Genomic DNA, 22028 nt, shown 5'->3' with positions numbered 1-22028 from the left:
CAAAAGCTAAACATGTGTTTAAACATTTACGACACCGACGATAACTGCGAAGACGTTAAATGTGTGTGGTTTTTTAACAGTTTGGTCGTTGTTTGTTCTTGGAGAAGAAAACGTTGAGGATACAACGAAATCACATGAATGGATGAACGGACGGGACACAAACAAAGCCCACTCTGCCCCACGAGCCAATAAAAACACACTAGTGCACGTCTGACCAATCAAAACCGGAAGCAGCGACAACATGGTTTCACTATGAACCAATCGTAAGAGGCAGACATGAGACGTAGCGCTGTCAGCTGTTCTTGTTTTGCTTCTTTTTGCCCCTTCTTTTCCTCCGGGATCTGGGAAACCGACCTCTGAAATAACCGAACTGAAACTGAATTTGAAGTCATTTCCAGCGGAGAAAAGCACCGGCTCTGCCTCGGCCGCTCGCGCACACACCAGCTGGTCCACATTTCTCCCAAATTGGAGCCGTCTTCCGCCGACATCGAGCGAAGAGGTGCAGCCGATCCCAGGCCTCCAATCCAGGGCGGAGGGAGGGAAGGAGGTCGCTGGGAATCGGGATGGAGACCGGAGAGGGTGCTGGCGGGCCTGGCGGACCGGACGGACCGGGGCTCCGGTTTGGCTGCGCCTCTTTCAACCAAGACTCCACGTAAGCAAGCAGGCAGATAAGGAGCGGATGAGTCACAGAAAGACTCATCCTGCTTGATTTCCTCCTGAAATCAGACAAATACACACGGCTTTGCCTTCAGAATATGCATTTAGCCATTTAAAACACAGCCGCGCAGAAGAATTCAGTTGTTGCCAAATTAATGGAGTCAGCTGTTACCCAGATCCGCCCTGCCTCACGTTCATGCAGTTAAAGGGACACTCCACCAATTTTCCATGTCAAAATCATCAGTTATGGGGACTGCCTGGGGACTGCTTTCCAAAGTTTCCAAATAGCAGAGATGATGTAGCAATGACTTTAACAGACAGCTTAACAAAAGCTTGACTTATAGTCGGTGCTTAAAGGCAGGACATCTCTGCCTCTGCACACACTGGGCCTCGGACTCATCAAGTCCCGCTGATTTTCAAGCTGACCCAAAGGAGAATCTCTCAAAAGTCCCCTAGTTTCATAGAGTTAGGTTTGGGTTGCTGGGGTAGTCCTTAAGTCACAGCCCGCTGAGAGCCAGCCAGTGTAACCAGCTGGAACAGCAGCTCTACCAGATCACTGGGGTATTCTCAGTGCCTTGCTCAGTGGCATTGCCTGCCAGTTGCTCTGAATCCAGGGTGTAACGCATATTGCATAGAAAAAAACCCTCAAAAAGTTGTTGAGGATTCAAAGCAGTAACATTCAAGCCACAGGCCGCCTTCTGAAACAGCAGTACAGTATAGACATATAAGTCCTTAAAGCTGCTCTGTGTCGTTGGCTAAGCTCCAGTCATTGCACAATGAACAGCATGTCGCACACAGACCTGCCTCTGACACATTGAAGTGCTGAGTAATCCATGATAAGATATTGTGAAAGAAGGGGTTGTGGGTATTCAGATGTATCTGTCTGGGTATGTGCTAAGCTTTTGAACTGAGCTCAGAGTTTTTCTGCTTTGTCTCCAGCATATAATGACTTCTTCCCAATATCTTATTTCCTCACCCAGAATTGCAATCAACTCTTGTATTTTACAAAATAGGGGTGAGATCAGAGAGAGAGCTGCACATGTCACTCAATCACTTTGTTCTGCAGGGGCTGAGAAAACATGCTGTATTTTCTCTGGAGTTCTGCAGGTTTCCTCCTGCTCAGAAACAGGATGAGGCAGGACAGGAATGTACAGATGTCATGGCGGGGAATGAAGGCACAGGTGGCTATTAAAGAAATGACCAGTGTAAAAATGAACTGATGTCTCAAACAGGTTAAACTGTCTGTTTGGACTACAACATTAGTTGAGTCTGCACAGATTGTACAAGGCTGAGAATGAGCAGGTATGAGGCAGGAAGTGGCAGAAAGTTTATTAGCTGGTTTGACAAGATGCCATATAAACATCCAGTGAGTGGTGCTGAGGCTATGACAACAGGTGAGTGTTAGCTAACCTCCCTCTTTGCTGATACGATACTCTGGTTCTTCTCGTGTGGTCAGCACCAATTGAATAACATTTTCTTAAATATTTAATGTGACCCATGTTTTTAAACCATGGATCAGGAGAGAAATCACCCAGTGTCTTACAGTTCCAGCTCAGTTTTATTATACTGATGTATTTTTCTTGTTCCTTGTGCCCCTTTCTAGCCACCTGGTAGGAGACTGTATCATATGGCGTTATGTTGCTTCATGTCACATCGTGTTCTACTGTACAAATGCATCCACACCACACATCACTCAAAAATAAAGGTCTGTTTTCAGACAGAGTAAACAAAGAGAGTCAAACAAAGTCAAACTCTGTATTGCAGGTGGCAAATTTAGCTGCCCTGCCAGACACCATGTGCATGCTCAGTTCCATTTAAAATGTTTGCCTTTGTCTTCGTACATGCCCAGATAACACATGCCTGCCAAACAAAGTGGAGTCTGGTTCCAGTTTATAAGTTCCAGAAGTGTATCCCACAATTCACTGCAGCAAGAGGCTGCATGAGATGATAGCTGTAGCGCGAGGAAACAAATGCAATGAAATCTGAGGTTTGAAATGAACTTTGGGAATCTTTTGCTTTCATTTACTAAACTGCACCGTGGGCAGGTCGTAGTCATGAAATAGAGACCTGAAGCCTCTCCATGATTTAAATTGGGGCCACCTTCAGAAACAGCAGCTGCAGTCAAGACAATCGTGAGAACGTGTCAGGAAGAGGAAACTGCAGAATGTTTGGACACGTTTATTTCTGATATCTAACATTTCACTGATGGTTGTGACTCTCAGTCCTGCTGCAGCACCTGTGTTCACTGTTTCAGAGCTCCATGAGTTCATGTGCTCAAACAAACTTTTAATTGTGCTTGAAGGTTCGGTTTGGCCGTGGAAACTGCTTTGACATAGAGATCCATAAAGGTGTACTCCAGATATCCTGACTTTCTGTCCCCTGTATGGGTCAAGGTTCAAACACTGGATCCTAATAAGCCATTATACAAGTGTCCTCACAGGCTGAGTGGATCTCCTTTAGATGTGTAAACTGAACTTCATGTATTTTTTCACATATTCTCATGTGTAAAATCAGTGGAGTGGCCCTTTAAATTAAGCTCTATCTACTAACTATACATGATGCTTTCCACTGCATCCCACAGTCTTCCTCAGCAGCTCTGTTACCTCTGATCACATGATGTCAAATGTCGAACTGATGTCACTTGATAACTGAACCGCTGCACCTCCATGACAACTGAGCAAACTCTCTCTGTGCAGAAAGGCAGTTAGATAGGTTTAAAAAGTAAAAATAAGAAGTAAGTTGATATTTTGGATATTTTTCATTTTTATGAGGGCTATTTGATTACAACTTCTGTTCCCAGGAGAGCAAACTTCTCATACATGACAAAGTTCACCACTAGGAGGCTCTATATAGGAAGGGTCAGGGAAGACGGTGTGATGATGTAGAGCTGAATGCACCCCAAATTAGCTGACATCATATGTCAATTTTTTATTTCCAGTTGGAGTGCAACAGAATTAGACACAGATTCATAATTTCCCCAGTTTCAAATGTAATTGAGTTGTGCTGTTGGTAGATATAATTGTGGTGTGTGTGTGTGTGTGTGTGTGTGTGTGTGTGTGTGTGTGTGTGTGTGTGTGTGTGTGTGTGTGTGTGTGTGTGTGTGTGTGTGTGTGTGTGTTTGTGTGTGTGTGTGTGTGTGTGTGTGTGTGTGTGTGTGTGTGTGTGTGTGTGTGTGTGTGTGTGTGTGTGTGTGTGTTTTGCAGGTCACTGGCTCTGGGAACAAAGACTGGCTACAAGCTGTTTTCTTTGACCATGGTGGAAAAACTGGACTGTATCCATGAGAGTGGTCAGTATGGAGCTCTGCGTCTGAGCTTTGCGTCACTGTTGGCTAAACATTCATCTACACTTAGTTAATGAATACATTTGTGTGAAAGTCATTAAACACATGCTGTCGATCTCTGTGCTAATCATATAACACTGTCCATTCAAAGCCGAAACTGTTCCACTGACAAGTCACTGAGCTTATCCTGTAATCTGTCCCATTTGTCTGCTTACTCATTGTATGATTACAGCATGGACACCAGAAGCATGCATGTGTCCCCAGTTCACTGAGTTTCATTCATTGTAGTTTACTCAACAGATGGTCTGCATTTGTTTGAACTGTGCTCTCATATGAGTTCATCAGTCCCAGACTGACCCGTCTGCTGTGGATGAGCTCACGTCAGGCCACAGCAGGTCTCCTAACATTTCCCTAAAAGGAACAGTGTGTTTGTCGAAGACAGCCAAACACTGGGTACATTTACCCACAGTGTGTAATCTGTCTGTTGTTCGTTCCCTGGCTGAGCTCATACTAAGTTTCCATCAAACTTGCTTTCTTCACTGATCTTTCTCTTGCCACAAGTTAGCTTTTCAGCTGTTTACTGCCCCAGTCTTTACTGCACAACAGTAGCTAACTGGTAATGCAGTTAAAAGAGCTTTCAAGAGAAAAACAAAAACTAATCAGTTAACGTTTGATTCTCATAAGTGTTCTACAAACACCAGCTATGCAAGAGCGCTTGGTAACCATAGCAAGAAGAACGCGTGTTGAAAGTGCAGGGGAGTTAAATGGAGGGCTGTTTGTATTTTAGCCTCATTCTGCTTTATCATTTTAACCTTGTTAAAAGTCGGTGAAATGTAGCAGCCAAACAGTAAGTGCTGTTCATCACATTACACCATCCTGTTTCCCCATGTGTCATTACTCATGACAGATGAGTGACAGTTGCACTCTTGATCATTATTTATTCTCTGGTTTCAGATAAATAAATAAATACATAAGAAGCGTTAAAGTGCTGCATGATCTGCTGTCAGTCTCAGAAGTTTGATTTCTCTCATTGGTCCATGCAGTGTTGATGATGCAGCTCTTTTTTGCCAACGTCTGCAAATGTTCTTAACATCCCCACAACATTGGGATGCTATTGCCACCGGTTCAATGTGGAAGGAAGCCAAACATCTTCACCGGGTTGCTGCTAAATCAAACTATGATCTCATCAGAATATGAGCTCAACATAATTGTGATGTATGTGTGTTGACCCACAACCAGACTCCATAAATAACTGGGTGAGGAAGGGAATTCTCTGTGCATGTAAACAGAGGCAGTGATTATCTCAGCAATGAGACCACCAAGAAGTCTGCCTGTCCACATCACAGCGCTCACTGGCTCGTTTTGGGGTTTTCGTGACTGGATGCTCAGACAAAGCTGAGCTTGCTGTAATTACACAGTGCTCTTGGCGTTTGGCAGCAGCCTCTCATAGCAAAGAAGACAAGAGTTTCCTTAGAACGGGTGTGTTTGCTCTCAGTCTGCAGTGTCAGATCCAGTCTGGTGTGCTGCACAACATAGTCTCGTCTGTGTGAACCTGACCTGTTGGGAAGATTATCTGTGAGAGCTTGACATTGAGGAGCATTTATGTCATGGCAGGTTTATTACTTAAGAATGTAAATAGTAGCTGTAAGCTTTCATTAACATATAATTAAGTTAGTATGGGATTCAGCATCAGAACAGTGCAGCTTTAAGGAAATAGAAGCTGCATCTCTGGCTCTCTTTGATGGCTTCCTATAGTTTGCATAATGTGCTGTGCAGAGGAGTGTCAGTGTGTGTTTTCTGTCACAGGAAGCTGCCTCTCTTCATATGCACTGTGAACCACATACTGAAGTTCAGCTGCAGTTTTTCAGTTTTGTCGCTGAAAGAGTAGTTCTGTCTGTCTGTCTGTCTGTCTGTCTGTCTGTCTGTCTGTCTGTCTGTCTGTCTCTGTCTCTGTCTCTGTCTCTCTCTCTCTCTCTCTCTCTCTCTCTCTGTCTTGCTCTCATGAAGCATGTCTGTGTCAAGGGACCTATTGTCTCATAATCCGTCCATGTAATGCAGTGTAATGCAAAAAGAAAATAATTCTGACATTATTTAGCTATTTGTTCTATTGTTTAGATTACGATTTCTGTCACAACAGCTCATACAACAGACTGCAACAACATGGACTCTTCACAGAGAGACTATTTGAAAGCGTGCCTTGTTAACACCACTTTTACAGTTCATTGTGTGCCAGTTGTCTGTACGAAGTCAGGCCTTTCACCTCGCTTTTGAGTGTGGCCAATCAGAACAGATACAAATACTTTGCCGTATGTGTTCAGAGTTACTTCATATGAGCTAGTTTGAAGCAAGCTGAACCCTTAATGTAGCAAACCTCTGCAGCTTTACTGGACAAACCCTCAGAACTTTCCAAAGGCACCAAAAACTGTATGTCAGGATGGAATAATGTGTGTAAAATGATGCATGCACATCTAAAATACTACCATTTGATGACACTGTTTACCGTGCTGCAAGAAAAACATGATGTCTTGTGCTTGAAAAATACATTTTAGTGTCATGCAGTGTAAAAAACATATTTCTCTTGAGGAGAGCTTTGCGTTCATTTAATATCTGCCTCTTGGGTGCAAGTGATAGTTTGGAGAAGTCGACATTAAAGAGATGTCACCATTACTTCCTGTCTGCTTGCTCCGTGTTCTCCACCAGCAGAGACCCCAGATGTCTACATCGTGGAGCGTCTGTTCTCTAGCAGTCTGGTAGTCGTGGTGAGCGCCACCATGCCGCACCGCATGAACATCTACCACTTCAAGAAGGGGACGGAGATCTGCAACTACAGCTACCCCAACAACATCCTGGCAGTCAAGCTCAACAGACAGGTTAGCTAGCTCATGTCATACACACAACCTTTGCATATTCATGAATTCATAGAATTCATCACATGCAGGAAGCAATTCACACACTGACATGTTGTTCAGCCCTGCATGTAAACCAAGCTGATTGGTTGAATTAACTTCCTGTTGGCAGGTGATGTCAAGAACAGAAAGGAAAAATATGTTGCACCCAAATCCATACAAGTATTAAAGAAGCTCTGAAAGCATCTCTGAATAACACCCATCTTTGTTTGCTCGGGTGCATCCCTGACAGACATGTTCAGCACTGAATTCTGATAACTAATAATTGATAGCTGCCTCACAGCAAGAAGGTTGCCGGTTCGATTCCCAGGTCGGGCCTTTCTGTGTGAAGTTTGCATGTTCTTCCCGTGCATGCGTGGGTTCTCTCCGGGTACTCCGGCTTCCTCCCACAGACCAAAAACATGCTCATTAGGTTAATTGGTGACTGTAAAATTGCCCCTAGGTGTGAGTGTGAGTGTGAATGGTTGTGTGTTTGTGCCCTGCGATCGACTGGCGACCGGTCCAGGGTGTACCCCGCCTCTCGCTCATTGACAGCTGGGATAGGCTCCAGCACCCCCCGCAACCCCGAAGGGGATACGCGGTATAGAAAATGAATGGATGGATGGGGTCCACGTGCCCGTAAGCTCGCTGTTATGACACAACAGACGGACCATTGACAGTAATGGAATCTGTGCGTGTTATCATGAAGTGAACAATGTGTTTTGCAGAGGCTTGTGGTGTGCCTTGAAGAGTCCATTTATATCCACAACATCAAAGACATGAAGCTGCTCAAGACTCTTCTCAACACTCCGTCCAACCCCTCAGGTAAGACGTTAATACCAAGACACGTTGCATAGCTTGTTTTAAACAAGCTGTAATCTGTATTTTTATGTTAACGATCGTATGACTACTTGTATGTGAAAGAGGTCGTTTTTAGGACAAATCCACAGAAAATGTCACCCAGCTCTGCACTTTCCCACAGCTCGACCAAGTTTTATAGCAGCTTTTAACTTGTTTCGGTTTTCCATCCATCCTTCCAGCTTTACTGTTCACTTTCATAGCTTCGTTTCTGGCCAGCAGCAGGCAGCTGTTTTCATTGGAAAAGCTCTACTAAACCCACTGTATATCCCCCACTCAGCACCGAACAACAGCCCGGAACATTTAGAAACTAGCTGCTGAATAGTTAGCTGCTACAGAGCCAGAAGTTCCCCTAAGCAGTTGGTGGGGTCCAAAACAGAGCTAAAAGAGAATGAGTATTGACTCACGTTCACCAGCTGGACACAAATATGACTCCAAATCAGTGATGATGTTGTTCTGCAACTGCTTGATGTTTAAATAGGCAAAAATACAATCATTAAAACAAACAATAATACACAAGCATTGGAGCACAAGCATTCTGTTTTTATTTGGCACACAGTGGCTGCGTACCAGTTGTCAGCAGTGGCATGTTAGTATCAGAACAGTACAAGGCAGGCGTGCAAGTAGAATGCGAGGGATATTTTCTTGTGCCATATACCAGTCAGCAGCAGCGTATCGCTTGTCAAATGGCATACCATAAAGAATTGGCGAATGACACATAATAGTGCCACACTATTAGTATATTATTGTGAAAAGTGCCACCTGACACTGGTGGAACACAAATGATGAGGAGTATCAAGTATTACTCAGCAGTGGCACATTTACAAATCGATGCTGCATATGTTGAATCCATGCTGACAGAGCGGCATGACCCTAACATCAGTGGCATATCAATGCAAAGCCTGACATAAGGCTCTGAGCTGCATGCAATCAGTGGCTAATGCAAGTCACACAGAGTGGAACATCATCAGCTGATCGGCCTGTGTGTCAGTCCTTTACACTGGATCCCTGTAATCACACTGAGCCCTGAGCCTCTCTCTGTGCTCACCCCTCTTCACATCGTTTACTCTGTTTCTGCTTGTTTGGGTATGTGAGTGGTTCAGCAGTGTTAGTCCTCTGCACACAAAGTGATGGTTGAGTTCCCTGCATGAGAATACTCATATTCACCATTAACAGCTCTTCAAGTTGACATTTCTTCCTTCTCCTTTCTGTCCTCTCGCAGGTCTCTGTGCTCTTTCTGTCAACCATTCCAGCTCCTACCTGGCGTACCCCGGCAGTGCCACTATTGGGGAGATCATAGTATATGATGCCAACAATTTGGTAAGAAAACATGTCATCACAGACCACCTCAAACATTATGCTGCAGTCTTCCCTCCTCAGTGCTTTAAAACTGAGTCAGCTAATTTTACTGCAGGTACATTGTCTACTGTATTCATTCAGTTTCCACAGACTTTGCATATGCCATAGAATTCATAGCATAAGAACATGCTAAGTCCTCACCATGAGCCTGAATTGTAATTTAAAACTTAGTAAAAGCTAGTAATAGCTAGTGGCTAAGTGCAGCCAAACGCCGTTTTTCATATTCTTAGTGGTAAAATGATTCTGTAACTGTGTGTTGAAATTGCCTTCCTACAGCAGCGTGTTGAAGCCGCTGTGACCAAACATCTTCTCAGCTTCCTCTTCACTATTCCAGCAAAAACATTTCACGTTATCATATGACTCGTATGTATCTAGTTAAAACAAGAAAACCAATATATCACTTTATCTTTTAATGTCAATAGACTTTCTCACTAATACACAGTACTAACCTTTGTTTTTAGGATAAATAAATTCACAAAATCTTTTATCTATTACACAATACCAACATATATAGCAAGTCTGCATTGGCTAGAAAAATTGACAATGACTTTTACATGGCTGAGAATGAGGCACGGTATCACTTGGGATGAGCTATCAGAAGTCATAAAATAAGTATAAAAATTCATAATTTAAAGGCTGTTAACAATGTAAACATTGGCATGAAGTATATGCTGATATTAGGACACTGGGAGCTATTGAGTTGTTCCATTTGACATAAAGTTTTATGTAAAGTTTACATATAGTTTGTTAGGTTTACATAGTTGCAGTAACTAGTGACCTCATCACTTTATTATTTATGAAGCATGCTTTAGTGAGGTTAGGTTAAGACAGACTCCTCCTGTAAATACAAACACAGGCCATCAGAACTGTTAAACTGAAGGTCTTCACGCCTCAAACTGAACTTATTGCCACAACACAAGTTGACTCAGGGGTCGCAGTGATACTGTTTTCACTGAAGCAGTTTTATCTGAGGTCATCTTCTCCTCTCTCGATGTTCTGATACTTGTTTGTCTGACGCGCTGATGGCACCTTCCCTGCTGTCTGTTTTTACTACACCTGAAACTTCAGCATATTCTTCCTGAGAACTGATGCTGAGGTTTCAGGGTGTCCTAAAATACACAGTATAGTGTATCAGTGAGCTGGAGGGACCACTGAACACATAGCGGGAGGGGATCTTTGAGCTAATGGTGTGACTCAGGTAGGAGGGGGCTTCTTTGGACCCACATGTCATTCAGGTTCTCCGTTTCTTCCAGTATGTGTTGTTTGCTCATAGCAACCAGCTCTTATTGTTCCTCCACTGCCAGGCCAAATCATGTCCTGTTTGGAAGTTTGCTCAGATTCAGACTACCTCAGGTTTCTTCTTACCTGGAAAGCTGTCAGCTGATCTCTGCCACACGCTGGCTGTTCATGTGAACTCAGCCAGACAGAAAACATTCCTTCCACTCTCTGTTGTTTCATACAACACAGCAAGTTTGGCCCAACATGATCAAACCTGTCATGTTTTTAACTGGGAAGATAAGAATACATGCAGGCAGGTGCCATACAAATACATCATAAGAATAAACTGGCCAGTGCCATGTGGAGTTAAATCTAATAAGAATATATCAGCCCATATAATTTTTTGAACCTAAACAAATACTATAAACAAATATTTTGATAAGGATTACTAATACTTTCCTAAAATGTATGTACTGCAACTCCTTGCTTCTGTCCATACCCATCCCTAACACCAGTACTGCTGTATCTGTGATAAGAAGCTAATATTGTCTGGTAATATTGAAAATATGCTCTTGTGAGTATTTTGGGCAACAGGATGGTGTATGTGGGATTGAGTAAAAATAAAGTGTGTGTGTTTATGGTAATGAAGGAACACGTCATCCAGTGTAACAGTGTGGCTCATTTGATGTCTTTCTAATAGTTTTTGAACAACAGTGGAGTTCTATAGCACAGAGGAAGAAGGCTGTTTCAGGATTTCATGCACACATTGTGCTTGTTAGTAGAAACGTCCAGTGTGTCAATTGGATGCCTCTGTGTGCAGCTAGATAGGAATGGAGCTTGTCTTAGTGACATGACCATTATATCGGTATGGACTAACACTCTGTCTCCTCTGTCTCCTCTGTCGTCCTCCTGGTTGTTTCAGAACACAGTGACAATGATCCCAGCTCATGACAGTCCTCTGGCAGCTCTCACCTTCAACGCCACGGCTACTAAACTGGCCAGCGCCTCAGAGAGGGTACTTTCTTTTACATTACCATCAGGCCGTCAATTCAGATGCTAAGGCTCAATTTCCTTTCAGTTTGCTGTGGATATTCAAGGTTCCCATTGGATGAATTCTCATATGATTTCTAGGACTTTTCTGGAACTTTTCTTCCACTGCCACCACTTCCATTTTCCTTTATACTTCCCAATAAATGTGGCACAATATAAATACATCATTTTTCTATATAGAGTATGTGTATATGCATGCCAAGCTAGAAAACGTGTCATACTGGTAAACCACTGTGAAACTAGCACCTCACTAGTTGTCTGTCTTTTCAGGGCACCGTCATCCGGGTGTTCTCCATTCCTGAAGGCCTGCGTCTGTTTGAGTTTCGCCGAGGCATGAAGAGGTCAGAGTTCAAACACATCATCTTACATCTGCACTCTGCAAAAGAAATATACTAGCCAATGCATGAGCCTCACTAATTAACAACAATGCTATCAATGCATATGGAGTCAGTGTTGCAGCACTGCCTTGCAGGCACATTGTTGTGCATGCACTAATGCCCGGAGACTTTATTACACACTGATGACTCATTTCTAGTTGATGATCTGTGCTGGCTGCAATACCCAAGAGCTGAGTACACTGATGGTGTGAGAGGTTTCAGCTAATAGCCTACTAATGCTCCAAGTTAATTATACACGTTCAATTATTGATTGTTATCCAAGTGTGTGTATGTGTGTGTGTTCATGTGGGTCTGTCTGTCTGCAGGTACGTCAATATAAGCTCTTTATCCTTCAGCCCTGATGGCCATTTCCTCTGTGCATCCAGCAACACAGAGACAGTGCATATCTTTAAACTGGAGCAACTAGGACCAAGGTACACATGCACACTGGAAACACTTAATTTGACCATGAGGCAAGAACCTGTATGCCTGTCCCCTACTAGGTGCTGTGTTTAAGGAAAATTATTACAACCTGGCTTGAATTCTTTGAGGTTTTGGCCTCTGGTTCTGTCAGATTTGAACACATTGTACTCACGAAAGCATAAGTCAAGCCAAAGGATGAACTTGTTCTAAAGGAACATGTTACCCTGTCTCTAGTGGAGGGGATGATGCCGCTACCTGGACAGCCTACGTGGGTAAGATGTTCTCAGCAGCCAGCAGCTACTTCCCTGCTCAGGTATCTGGCATGATGAACCAGGACCGGGCCTTCGCCACCGTTCACCTCCTCACATCCGGCCAGAAGAACGTCTGCACCCTGGCTATGTGAGCTTCTCTGTGGTCTTTAGAAATGAGGGGATGCATTTTTACATTAAACTCAGTTGTTCTGTCTTTGCGTTCTTATAAGTGCATCTTTGACTGAAGTAGTTGTGTTTTTAACCCATGAGATTTTAAGCGGTTTGAGACTCTTGTTTTTGGCTGGACCAAAACAACTGACATGGATACTGTGATGTTTCAGAATCCAAAAGCTTCCACGGCTGCTGGTGGCCACAGCTGACGGCCAGCTGTTCATCTACAACGTGGATCCACTGGATGGAGGCGAGTGCATGTTGGCCCACAAACACAGGTGAGGCAGCAGATGATTGCACACGGGTGGGGTGGGGTGAATGTTGAGCAGTAGGCTTAACAAGAAGGAGGGAGGGGAAACCCTGTGCTCTCATTTAATCTTTTAATTCATAAATCAATGTTTCAACAGCTATGACTTTATTCAAGATACATTTACAAATCCAAAGCTCTGCCTACTCAAACTGTAGAATTCATAGCTGAATGGAAGTAGGAAGTAAGGAAGTGTTGTCACTACATGCTGAGAAGCCGCTTGGCCACCTCGAGTGACCTTTTTTGTGGCACACTATGGAAAATATGGCATGTAAGTGTAAAGTTGATTTACTCCTATTCTTGCTTTCTTCTTTTTCTTCCTCTCTTAGGCTTTTTGGTGTTGATGATGACCAGGATGAAGGAGCAGGGTTGGAACCGTCAGAGGTCACAGAGCCGGCACAGGCTTGTCCATCCTACGCTGCGACTGCTGCCTTACCAGCCTCTGGTCCCGTCACTGCAACCCTCACCGGTTAGTAGCCGCAGACATTTCCTCAGTGTGTGTAACAGGAAGGGTTTGTCTTCACTCCTCAGTTCAGCTCATTCAGGATGTCAGTTATCTAAACAAACTGTGCTGCTGAAAAAGCCAAGTTAAGGCCACATCTACTGAAGAATCCAGCTGATTTCCACCAAATCTGTGGCTCCCACTGTAAAATAAACTCATGTAGGCTGCCAGTGTTGGCTGATGTTTTCTGTTTGGTTTCAGTAAGCCTGTGAATCATGTATTTATGTTAGTAAGATGCATATAATAGCATCTTTCCAATGGAGCCATTCTCCACCTTCAGCTTGTTAAAATGTGGTCTCAGTATGCTTCAAACAGCATCTGAAACCTGTTTTTCACAGTGGAATTGGGTGGCAGTGGGGGCTCCATCTGACAACTTACTGAAATGTACAATCTGACATTCACATGGACTCTATGGAGCAATTGTCCAGGTGTGTGGAGGTGTGAAAGCAGGCATGGGTGAACTTCTATCTCAACATGTATGTACACTTTTGTCTTTTGGAGCACACTTCAGCCCTGATGCGGTCGAATCAGAGCAGACCTGATGGAAACTCCTTAAATGTTCACAAAAGCTTAATTGAGAGCGAGGTCTGCCTGTATAAAGTAAAGATCATCCTCTAATGATTTCTTGGCCTCCTTCACCTGTTTCTACCCAGGCTACTCTGAAGATGGCGGAGCAAAGAGAGGCGAAGTCATTCCAGAGCACGAGTTTGCTGCTGGACCTGTATGTCTGGATGACGAGAACGAGTTTCCTCCTGTGAGCATCCAGAAGTGCTAACTGTTATCTGTAGCTCTCCCACAACAGGTCTAACTTATAAGCGCGACAAAGCATTCATGCAAACAAAAAGACTGCGATCTCGGCCTAACTGACTCTCTGATACAGTTGAGAAAAGCTGATCACTTTCCCAAATATCAGCATTTATTTTACTATCAAATGGTTACAGAGCCTTCGAACTCAGTGTGTCCTGTTTATTAGGTCTATCTAGCTAAAACTAATGCAGTCTGATCCATCAGTCCTGCAGTAATTCCTCCATTCAAGAAATCTCAAATGTTCCGTTTCTGTTGAAACTGTTGATTCAACTCTATGATCATTTTGCAGGCTGCAGTTTGTGATACTGTTGAACGGTATAATATTATGCTGACAGGTGTTTTGAATATTACGCTGCTGTCACTGATTTAAATAGAACAAATAAAATAGTCAAAGAAGCTGGTAGAAACAAAGAACATAGTGCTTGTGAAACTCACCGTTCCTAAATAAGTAGAAATAGTCAAAAATGCCAAAAAGGTGACCTCCTCATCCTCAGAGGAATTGTTCTCTTTCATTTTCAGCATTTCTTCATAAGCACTAATACCCCATTCAGACATGTACCTCTGTACATTGATTTCATGTACATGTAGGGCTCATGTCTGAACATGCACCTGTGTCTGTTTCACCTGAAAGTCACAGTGGCCACCTGGCATGGTCAGAGCTGGAGCATCTCTCCATCACTCTCAGCACAACACAAGTCTGAACTCAATCCTGTCAGATAAAAATGCATAGATCTGCTTTAAGTAGTGCTTAAAGAAATGTTGGAATTTATCACTTAATTACCTTTTTTCTGTGCAAAGATAATAAAGTCAGTAAGTAATCAGTAAACCTGGAAACACAGTGAATGAGCCAATTTTAAAATTGTTGAGTAGAACCTCATTCAACCACAGTGATAAGAAGACCAGCAGTCTCCCTCCTTACATATCTGATTTTCATCCCTGCCAACTGCATGGTTGAATATATGAATATCAAGAAAAAAATTCTGCACACAGCATGAGAACTAGGAGAAATAGGAATGAAGCCCAAACTAAACATGTTGTCATTCTACATTTGTATTATCGGACATTACAAGGTACACAATGAGATTTTCTGTGTGAGTAGAGGAGATGAGCATTCCTGCACTCACAGTGGCCATTAATTGAAGCTTTGACAGCAAAATGTATTAAAATCCACACAGAGAACGCTGTTCTACCGTCTTATCATTCTGTCACAGCAGTTCTCCAACAGTGACGCTGCTTCCTCTCGTGCATCAGATGACAAATACTGCATTAGCATTGTGGATCTTTCCATAACACACATAAAAGACACCTACGCCTGAATGACAAAACACCGTCACTTAAACGCAGATAATTGGAGGCTGTGTAGCAGTTCCAGTGATGATGATGATGATCTGCCGGAAAGAAAAGGCCTCCTCTCTGGTCATGTAGAGCTCCTCTTTGTCAGCCATTTTAAACACTCAGGTTCTATGGATCCACACTATGTCAGTACCTTACGGTGATCAGAATGAGCCCCGTGGACATTACCAGATAATATTTCCTTACATTTGAGGGAAATTCTGGTATTTTTCAACCTTGTGGCCATTCTGTCTATGGGTGCTGCTAACTTACCATTCTCTAGTCTCCTTGTAAAGATTCAGGAAATGATTGATACAGCAAAAAAAAAAAAAAAAAAGTAGCACATGCCTCCTAAAGCTTTCCAGTTGTACTGGCAGTCATAGATGACTATATTTTGATTTGCTTCTAGTTCAACTTGTCGTCTAACCAAACTAGCTTCCTCTTAATCTGCAGTAAACATTTATTACTTTGCATATTTAGGCTGTCCTAGTTCAGCAGAGGTAAACTCATATTATAAAAAGGCCTGAAAGGTTTTGAATGCTTTGCATGTGTTGCACCGGAATTTCCCTTCAATAATTGCCAAAAACTGGGATGTGAGCTGCATTTGACAAATCCTCTAGACGAAACTAACAGGTCTGTTCATGTGTTTTGGTAGATTAATTGGTGCCGTGATGGGACTGGAGGTGGCCAGGCGAGGCGCTCGTGAGAGGGTAGAAGGACAGATGGACAAACAGACAGACAGGCGTTGGCAAGTGAGATGAACAGCAAAAAAAAAAAAAAAGAAGAAGAAGGCTTTTTCAGGCTGCCAAGTTTTTTTTTCAGTTCCAGAGAAAATGACAATGACATTAACATAACATCAATAACATAATAAAATTGACATTCAAGCTGACATGGGAAACAAACACTGAGCAAGAAGTAGATGTCATGTTTCAGAGAGCACCACAGTCTGGTCCTCTTACATAATGACTGTGTTAAAGGTACACTTCTGATTTTGTCACAGCACCAGTAGTACCTCTAAACGTCCACTAAGCTTACTGTTGAGTTTCAAAACATCAACTGTGAACTGAGAGGACATTTCTCAACTTGTAGATGCTGTTGGTTACTTAAAAAAAATCAGGGAGTTTATCTTTAAGGAGTGTTTTATGAAAGTATGAGGTGCATGCTGGAGCCGAAATATAACCACAATTTTCATAGCTTTATTACTTGACAAATATTTTATTAAGTTACATTATTGTAGCAACATTTTTATTTTTATCTTTAATCCTAGTTTACGTCCATGATAAAGAATATAATTGTTTTCATTTTTATTTTGTCTTTGTATTTTACTGCATTGACCTGTATTAAATATTTCTGTGTATGCCTCCTGGACACATTTCAGAAGGTGTTTATGTACTGTATGTTTGTTTGTGCCTATTATCATTTGTAAAAGAGCAAAGTATTTTGCTAATTGCACAAGACCAAAACAAGTGAAAGAAAAAGAAATAAACTCAGAGTGGAGTAAGAATGAACCTATGCAAAGCAAATCATTTGTCTTGTTTGAATTTTCTTGATAAAGGAGCTCATAGATAAGATTTTGTTGGTGTAGGTGGCTGAGTTTCTGGCTTACATAAGTCAGACCAGTCACAGGTTGAAGACACGTCAAACATTTCACAACATTTACAGCCTCTTACAGATAATCACACATGATAAAAACATTGCAAGTGTGTTACTAATTACAACAGTGCAGCACACTGCATTTATTCTTGCTCAAAAATGTACCTGAACAAATGCTACAACAGAGCACTGCCACTTAAGTCATAGAGGGTAAAAAGACACAAGTGTCACTTTTGAGGACTTCTCCTGGTACTAGCAGACCAGTTGAATCACTGTGAAAGAACCAATATGGTATCCTGATTGCACCCCACCATTCATTTGATCATATCCTACTGTTGTCTCTGCAGGGGAAAAGCTCTGTGAGTGTTTCTGAAGATGTGTATGTTATCTCCATTTGTCATGCTCCATTCTATGAACGCATATAACTGAACGGTTATAAAACCTTTTATCTTTACAGTAGCCATGGTCAGACGACACAGTGAGGCTCATTTTAAGATGCATAAGCTGTACTGCCGTGTAATGCTTACAGGGTCATGAGGCAGACAAGGGTCACAACCAGAGCAATCCAGGACAGGCAAATAAATCCAAACCGGAGGAGGCAGGAGTCCAAAGTCCAAATAACACCGCGGAAGGTCATCCAGGAAGGGAAAGATGACAGCTTCCAGGTAACATGTTTGAAAACAATGGCATGAAATAAAAGGGCAAACAATGGCATATAGCTTGTTAAGTGCTGCAGGACTGACGAGGGAGAGTGGAAACAGGCAAGCAGTTTGGTGAGGTAGGTCAGGCGACTGGTACTGGAAGGAAAGGTGAGGGGCTGCATATGGGAGATGGCTGAGACACAGGATAATAGCAATGAATGTGATTAAGGAAGTGGGAATGTGGCTGGATGGAGGGACAGAGAGGCAGAATGCGACAGAAGCATCCTCAGATTGCTCTACAGGAGGAGAAGGGGTCCAAAACAAAAGAAAATATATTATCTGACTGAGCCCGAACAGCAGAGCTGGATTATTGTCCTTTCAAAAGTTTAAGTTTAATAAAGATATTAAAACAAAATCAGATTTGAATTACAAGTATGTGAGAGTAAAAGCTACTCGGTTACAATAATGAGAATACTACTACTACTAATAATAAACTATTTGTATAGTACCTTTCATACGAGAACTGTGTCTCATGCATAAAGTGCTTCACTTAAAAAAAGACAGAATTAACATAAAAACAAAGACAGTATATTAATATCAAATTAAATAGACGATAAAACCCACATGATAATAATGAAAATAAGGATGAAAATGAAGCATCAAAGGTCTCCAGACTCTCTTGTCACCATGTATAGTGGCAGAGACTTGTCTTGGTCAGAGTAATTTGTGTTCCTGAACAGTTGTTTACATGCTGGTACAAAAAAAATGGTTTTGTTTCGATAGTTAAATTCCCGGTTCATGACAGCTATAAAGTGGGCGAATTTTCCTATTGCTCTCTTGTTTGAATTATTTTCAGGCTTTAAATTATGCATAATTAAAAGCAAGGCTACTTTGAGTGACAGCTAGCCACTAGGATTTTTAGCAACCAGCTTTGCCCACACACTACTTCTTTGTCCACTTTTGGATTAGCTGGGAGTTTTCCAGGCACCGCCAAGTTGCCAATGGCCAGAGCCACTGTCACTGAATGTGAGAGGTCACAAAGACTACATGCATTGTTTCATACAATCAATTCAATTGATTGATTAGCGCCAAATCACAACAAAAGTTGTCTCAGGACACTTTCCATACAGAGCTGGTACAGGCCGAGCTCTTTTATCTACAGAGACCCAACAATTCCCCCATGAGCAAGCACTTGGCGACAGTGGCGAGGAAAAACTTCCTTTTAACAAGGCAGAAACCTCAGACAGAACCAGACTCTGGGTGGGCGGCTATCTGCCTCGACCGGTTGGGTGAGAGAGGGAGAGCAAGTGTGAGTGAGACAGACAGAGAGAGATAGACAGAAATGCAGTCAGAGAGAGAGAGAGAGACAGAGAGAGAGAGACAGAGAGACAGACATGCAGTCACAGTAACAGTGACAGTGGATGTAATAATAGCAGTAGCAGTTGCAGTGGATGTCAGGCAGGGCCAAGGCAGGAGACGCAGCTGCAATCCACAATCCAGATTCAGACACTGTCCATGGGAACCTGCAAGACAACAAAGCACAGAGACTCCGGGGAAGGAGCTAAGTTAGTAACACGCTGTGGTAAGACATGACATGAAAGCATGCAGATGGAGAGGGACAGAAGGACAGAGGAGCTCGGTGTATCTTTGGAGGTCCCCCGACAGTCTAATCCTATAGCAGCATAACTAGGGGCTGGTCCAGGACAAGCCTGAGCCAGCCCTAACTATAAGCTTTATCAAAAAGGAAAGTTTTAAGCCTACTCTTAAATGTAGAGACAGTGTCTGCCTCCCGGACAAAGACTGGAAGATGGTTCCACAGGAGAGGAGCTTGATAGCTAAATGCTCTGACTCCTGTTCTGCTTTTTGAGGCTTTAGGAACCATAAGTAGACCTGCATTCTGGGAACGCAGTGTTCCAGTGGGGCAATAAGGTACTATGAGCTCTTTAAGATAAGAAGGTGCCTGACCATTTATGGCTTTGTAAGTAAGGAGGAGAATTTTAAACTCTATTCTAAACTTTACAGGGAGCCAGTGCAGAGTGGCTAGTATTGGAGAAATATGATCTCTCTTCCTGGTTTTTGTCAGAACACGTGCTGCAGCATTCTGGAGCAACTGGAGAATATTCAGCAACAAATTTGGGCAGCCTGATAGTAAGGAATTGCAATAATCCAGCCTGGAGGTTACGAATGCATGGACTGGTTTTTCTGCGTCATTTTGAGACAAAATATGCCTGATTTTTGCGATATTACGTAGGTGAAAAAAGGCAGTCCTTGAAATTTGTTTTACATGGGAGAGAAAGGACATGTCCTGGTCAAAGATGACTCCCAGATTCTTTACAGTGGTGCTGGAGGCCAGCGCAATGCCATCCATAACTGCTACTGTATGTCATCAGAAAGTGACTTTCTAAGATGTTTAGGGCCTACTACTATAACTTCAGTTTTGTCTGGGTTTAGCATCAGAAAATTGCAGGTCATCCAGGTCTTTATGTCATGAAGACATGCTTGTAGTCTAGTTAACTGACTGGTTTCTTCTGGCTTCATTGATAAATATAGCTGGGTATCATCTGCATAGCAATGAAAATTTATTGAGTGCTTCCTGATAATCTTATATAAGGTGAATAGAATTGGTCCAAGCACAGAACCCTGCAGAACTCCAAAGCTGACTTAAGTGAGCACAGAGGAGTCGTCATTAACGCGTACAAACTTAGAGCGATCTGACAAGTAGGATTTAAACCAGCTTAGCGCAGTTCCCTTAATGCCAATGAAGTGTTCCAGTGTCTGCAATAGGATGCCATGGTCAATGGTGTCAAATGCAGCACTAAGATCCAATAAGACTAGTACAGAGACAAATCCTTTATCAGATGCAATTAGAAGGTCATTTGTAACTTTAACCAGTGCTGTCTCTGTGCTATGATGTACTCTAAATCCTGACTGGAAATCCTCAAATAAACTATTATTGTTTAGAAAGTCGCACAGCTGATTGGCAACTGCTTTCTCAAGAGTTTTTGAGAGAAAGGGAAGGTTGGATATCGGTCTATAGTTGGCTAAAAACCCTCGATCAAGAGTAGGCTTTTTCAGTAGCGGTTTTATCACAGCTACTTTAAAGGACTGCGGTACGTAGCCTGTTGATAAAGACAGATTGATCATGTCTGATACTGAAGAGTCAATTAAAGCTAATACTTCTTTAAACAGCTTAGCTGGGATGGGATCTAAAATACAGGTTGATGATTTTGATGATGAAATTATTGAAATTAGTTGGTGAAGGTCGACAGGAGTAAAACAGTCTAAAACTGTGACAGACTGAGTAACAGTTTCTACGGTTTCTGTGTTTGAAGACAAAACAGTACCTGTTGACGGCAGGAGCCGATCAATTCTGTCTCTAATAGTTAGAATTTTATCATTAAAGAAGCTCATAAAGTCATTAGGAATAGGAATACATGGTTCAACAGAATTATGGCTCTCTGTCAGCCTGGCTACAGTGCTGAAGAGAAACCTGGGATTGTTCTTATTTTCCTCTATTAGTGCAGAGTAATAGGCTGCTCTGGCACTGCAGAGGGCTTTCCTGTATATTTTAGGACTGTCTTGCCAGGCAAACCGAAATTCTTCCAAATTGGTAGAACGCCATTTTCTTTCTATTTTCCGTGAAGTTTGCTTTAATTTGCGGGTTTGAGGAGTATACCATGGAGCTAACCTCCTCTGTTTAATTATCTTCTTTTTTAGGGGAGCAACAGAGTCAAGTGTCATTCGCAATGAACCTGTAGCACTATCAACCAGGTAGTCAATCTGGGAGGGACTAACGTTAGCATAAGAATCCTCTGTTGTATGGAGACATGGCATTGAATTAAATGCTGATGGGATCATATCCTTAAATTTAGCTACAGCACTATCAGACAGGAGTCTGGTATAAGAATTTTTGCCTACAGGCTGGTAGTCTGGTAATATGAATTCAAAAGTTATTAAATGATGGTCCGATAAAAGAGGATTCTGTGAGGAGACTATTAAGTCTTCGATTTCAATGCCATATGTCAGAACAAGGTCGAGGGTGTGGTTAAAACACTGAGTTGGTTCATGTGCATTCTGATGGAAGCCAACTGAGTCTAATACTGAGATAAACACAGTGCTAAGGCTGTCATTATCAACGTCAACATGTACATTAAAGTCACCTACAATAATTACTTTATCTGTTTTAAGGACTAAACCTGATAGAAACTCTGAGAACTCAGCTATTAATTTGGAGTAGGGACCAGGAGAGCGGTATACTATAACAAATAAAACTGGCTGCACTGTTGTCCATTTTTCATGAGAAAGAGTGAGAACAAG

The 22028-nt window shown here is 42.4% G+C and overlaps 1 protein-coding gene across 2 annotated transcripts; it reads left to right on the top strand.

Moving 5' to 3' along the window:
* The first annotated feature begins 278 nt into the window (after nt 1-278).
* On the top strand, nt 279-17000 carry wipi1 (WD repeat domain, phosphoinositide interacting 1). 2 transcript variants are annotated; one of them, XM_070980390.1, is made up of 13 exons: nt 279-652; nt 3861-3943; nt 6641-6807; nt 7551-7647; nt 8903-9000; nt 11180-11272; nt 11578-11648; nt 12011-12118; nt 12342-12506; nt 12700-12807; nt 13166-13305; nt 13992-14092; nt 16133-17000. In XM_070980390.1, exons 1-13 carry the CDS (start codon nt 564-566, stop codon nt 16181-16183), a joined length of 1371 nt encoding a protein of 456 aa, XP_070836491.1. In that variant the 5' UTR covers nt 279-563; the 3' UTR covers nt 16184-17000. The 2 variants fall into 2 exon arrangements, with proteins under 2 accessions (XP_070836491.1, XP_070836490.1); XM_070980389.1 differs by having other exon boundaries at nt 292-652; nt 6638-6807.
* Nucleotides 17001-22028: the final 5028 nt, after the last annotated feature.

The sequence above is a fragment of the Chaetodon trifascialis genome, chromosome 15 (assembly GCF_039877785.1).
Source record: "Chaetodon trifascialis isolate fChaTrf1 chromosome 15, fChaTrf1.hap1, whole genome shotgun sequence".
NCBI classification, from domain to species: Eukaryota; Metazoa; Chordata; class Actinopteri; order Chaetodontiformes; family Chaetodontidae; genus Chaetodon; species Chaetodon trifascialis.
This window is presented reverse-complemented; position numbering and strand designations above follow the sequence as displayed.

Coding starts and splice junctions, on each gene's coding strand:
- wipi1 (XM_070980389.1), top strand. CDS start 564: ATGGAGACCGGAGAGGGTGCTGGCGGGCCTGGCGGACCGGACGGACCG. Junction 12,119..12,341: donor CTGGAGCAACTAGGACCAAG/GTACACATGCAC, acceptor CCCTGTCTCTAG/TGGAGGGGATGATGCCGCTA. Junction 14,093..16,132: donor ACGAGAACGAGTTTCCTCCT/GTGAGCATCCAG, acceptor GTGTTTTGGTAG/ATTAATTGGTGCCGTGATGG.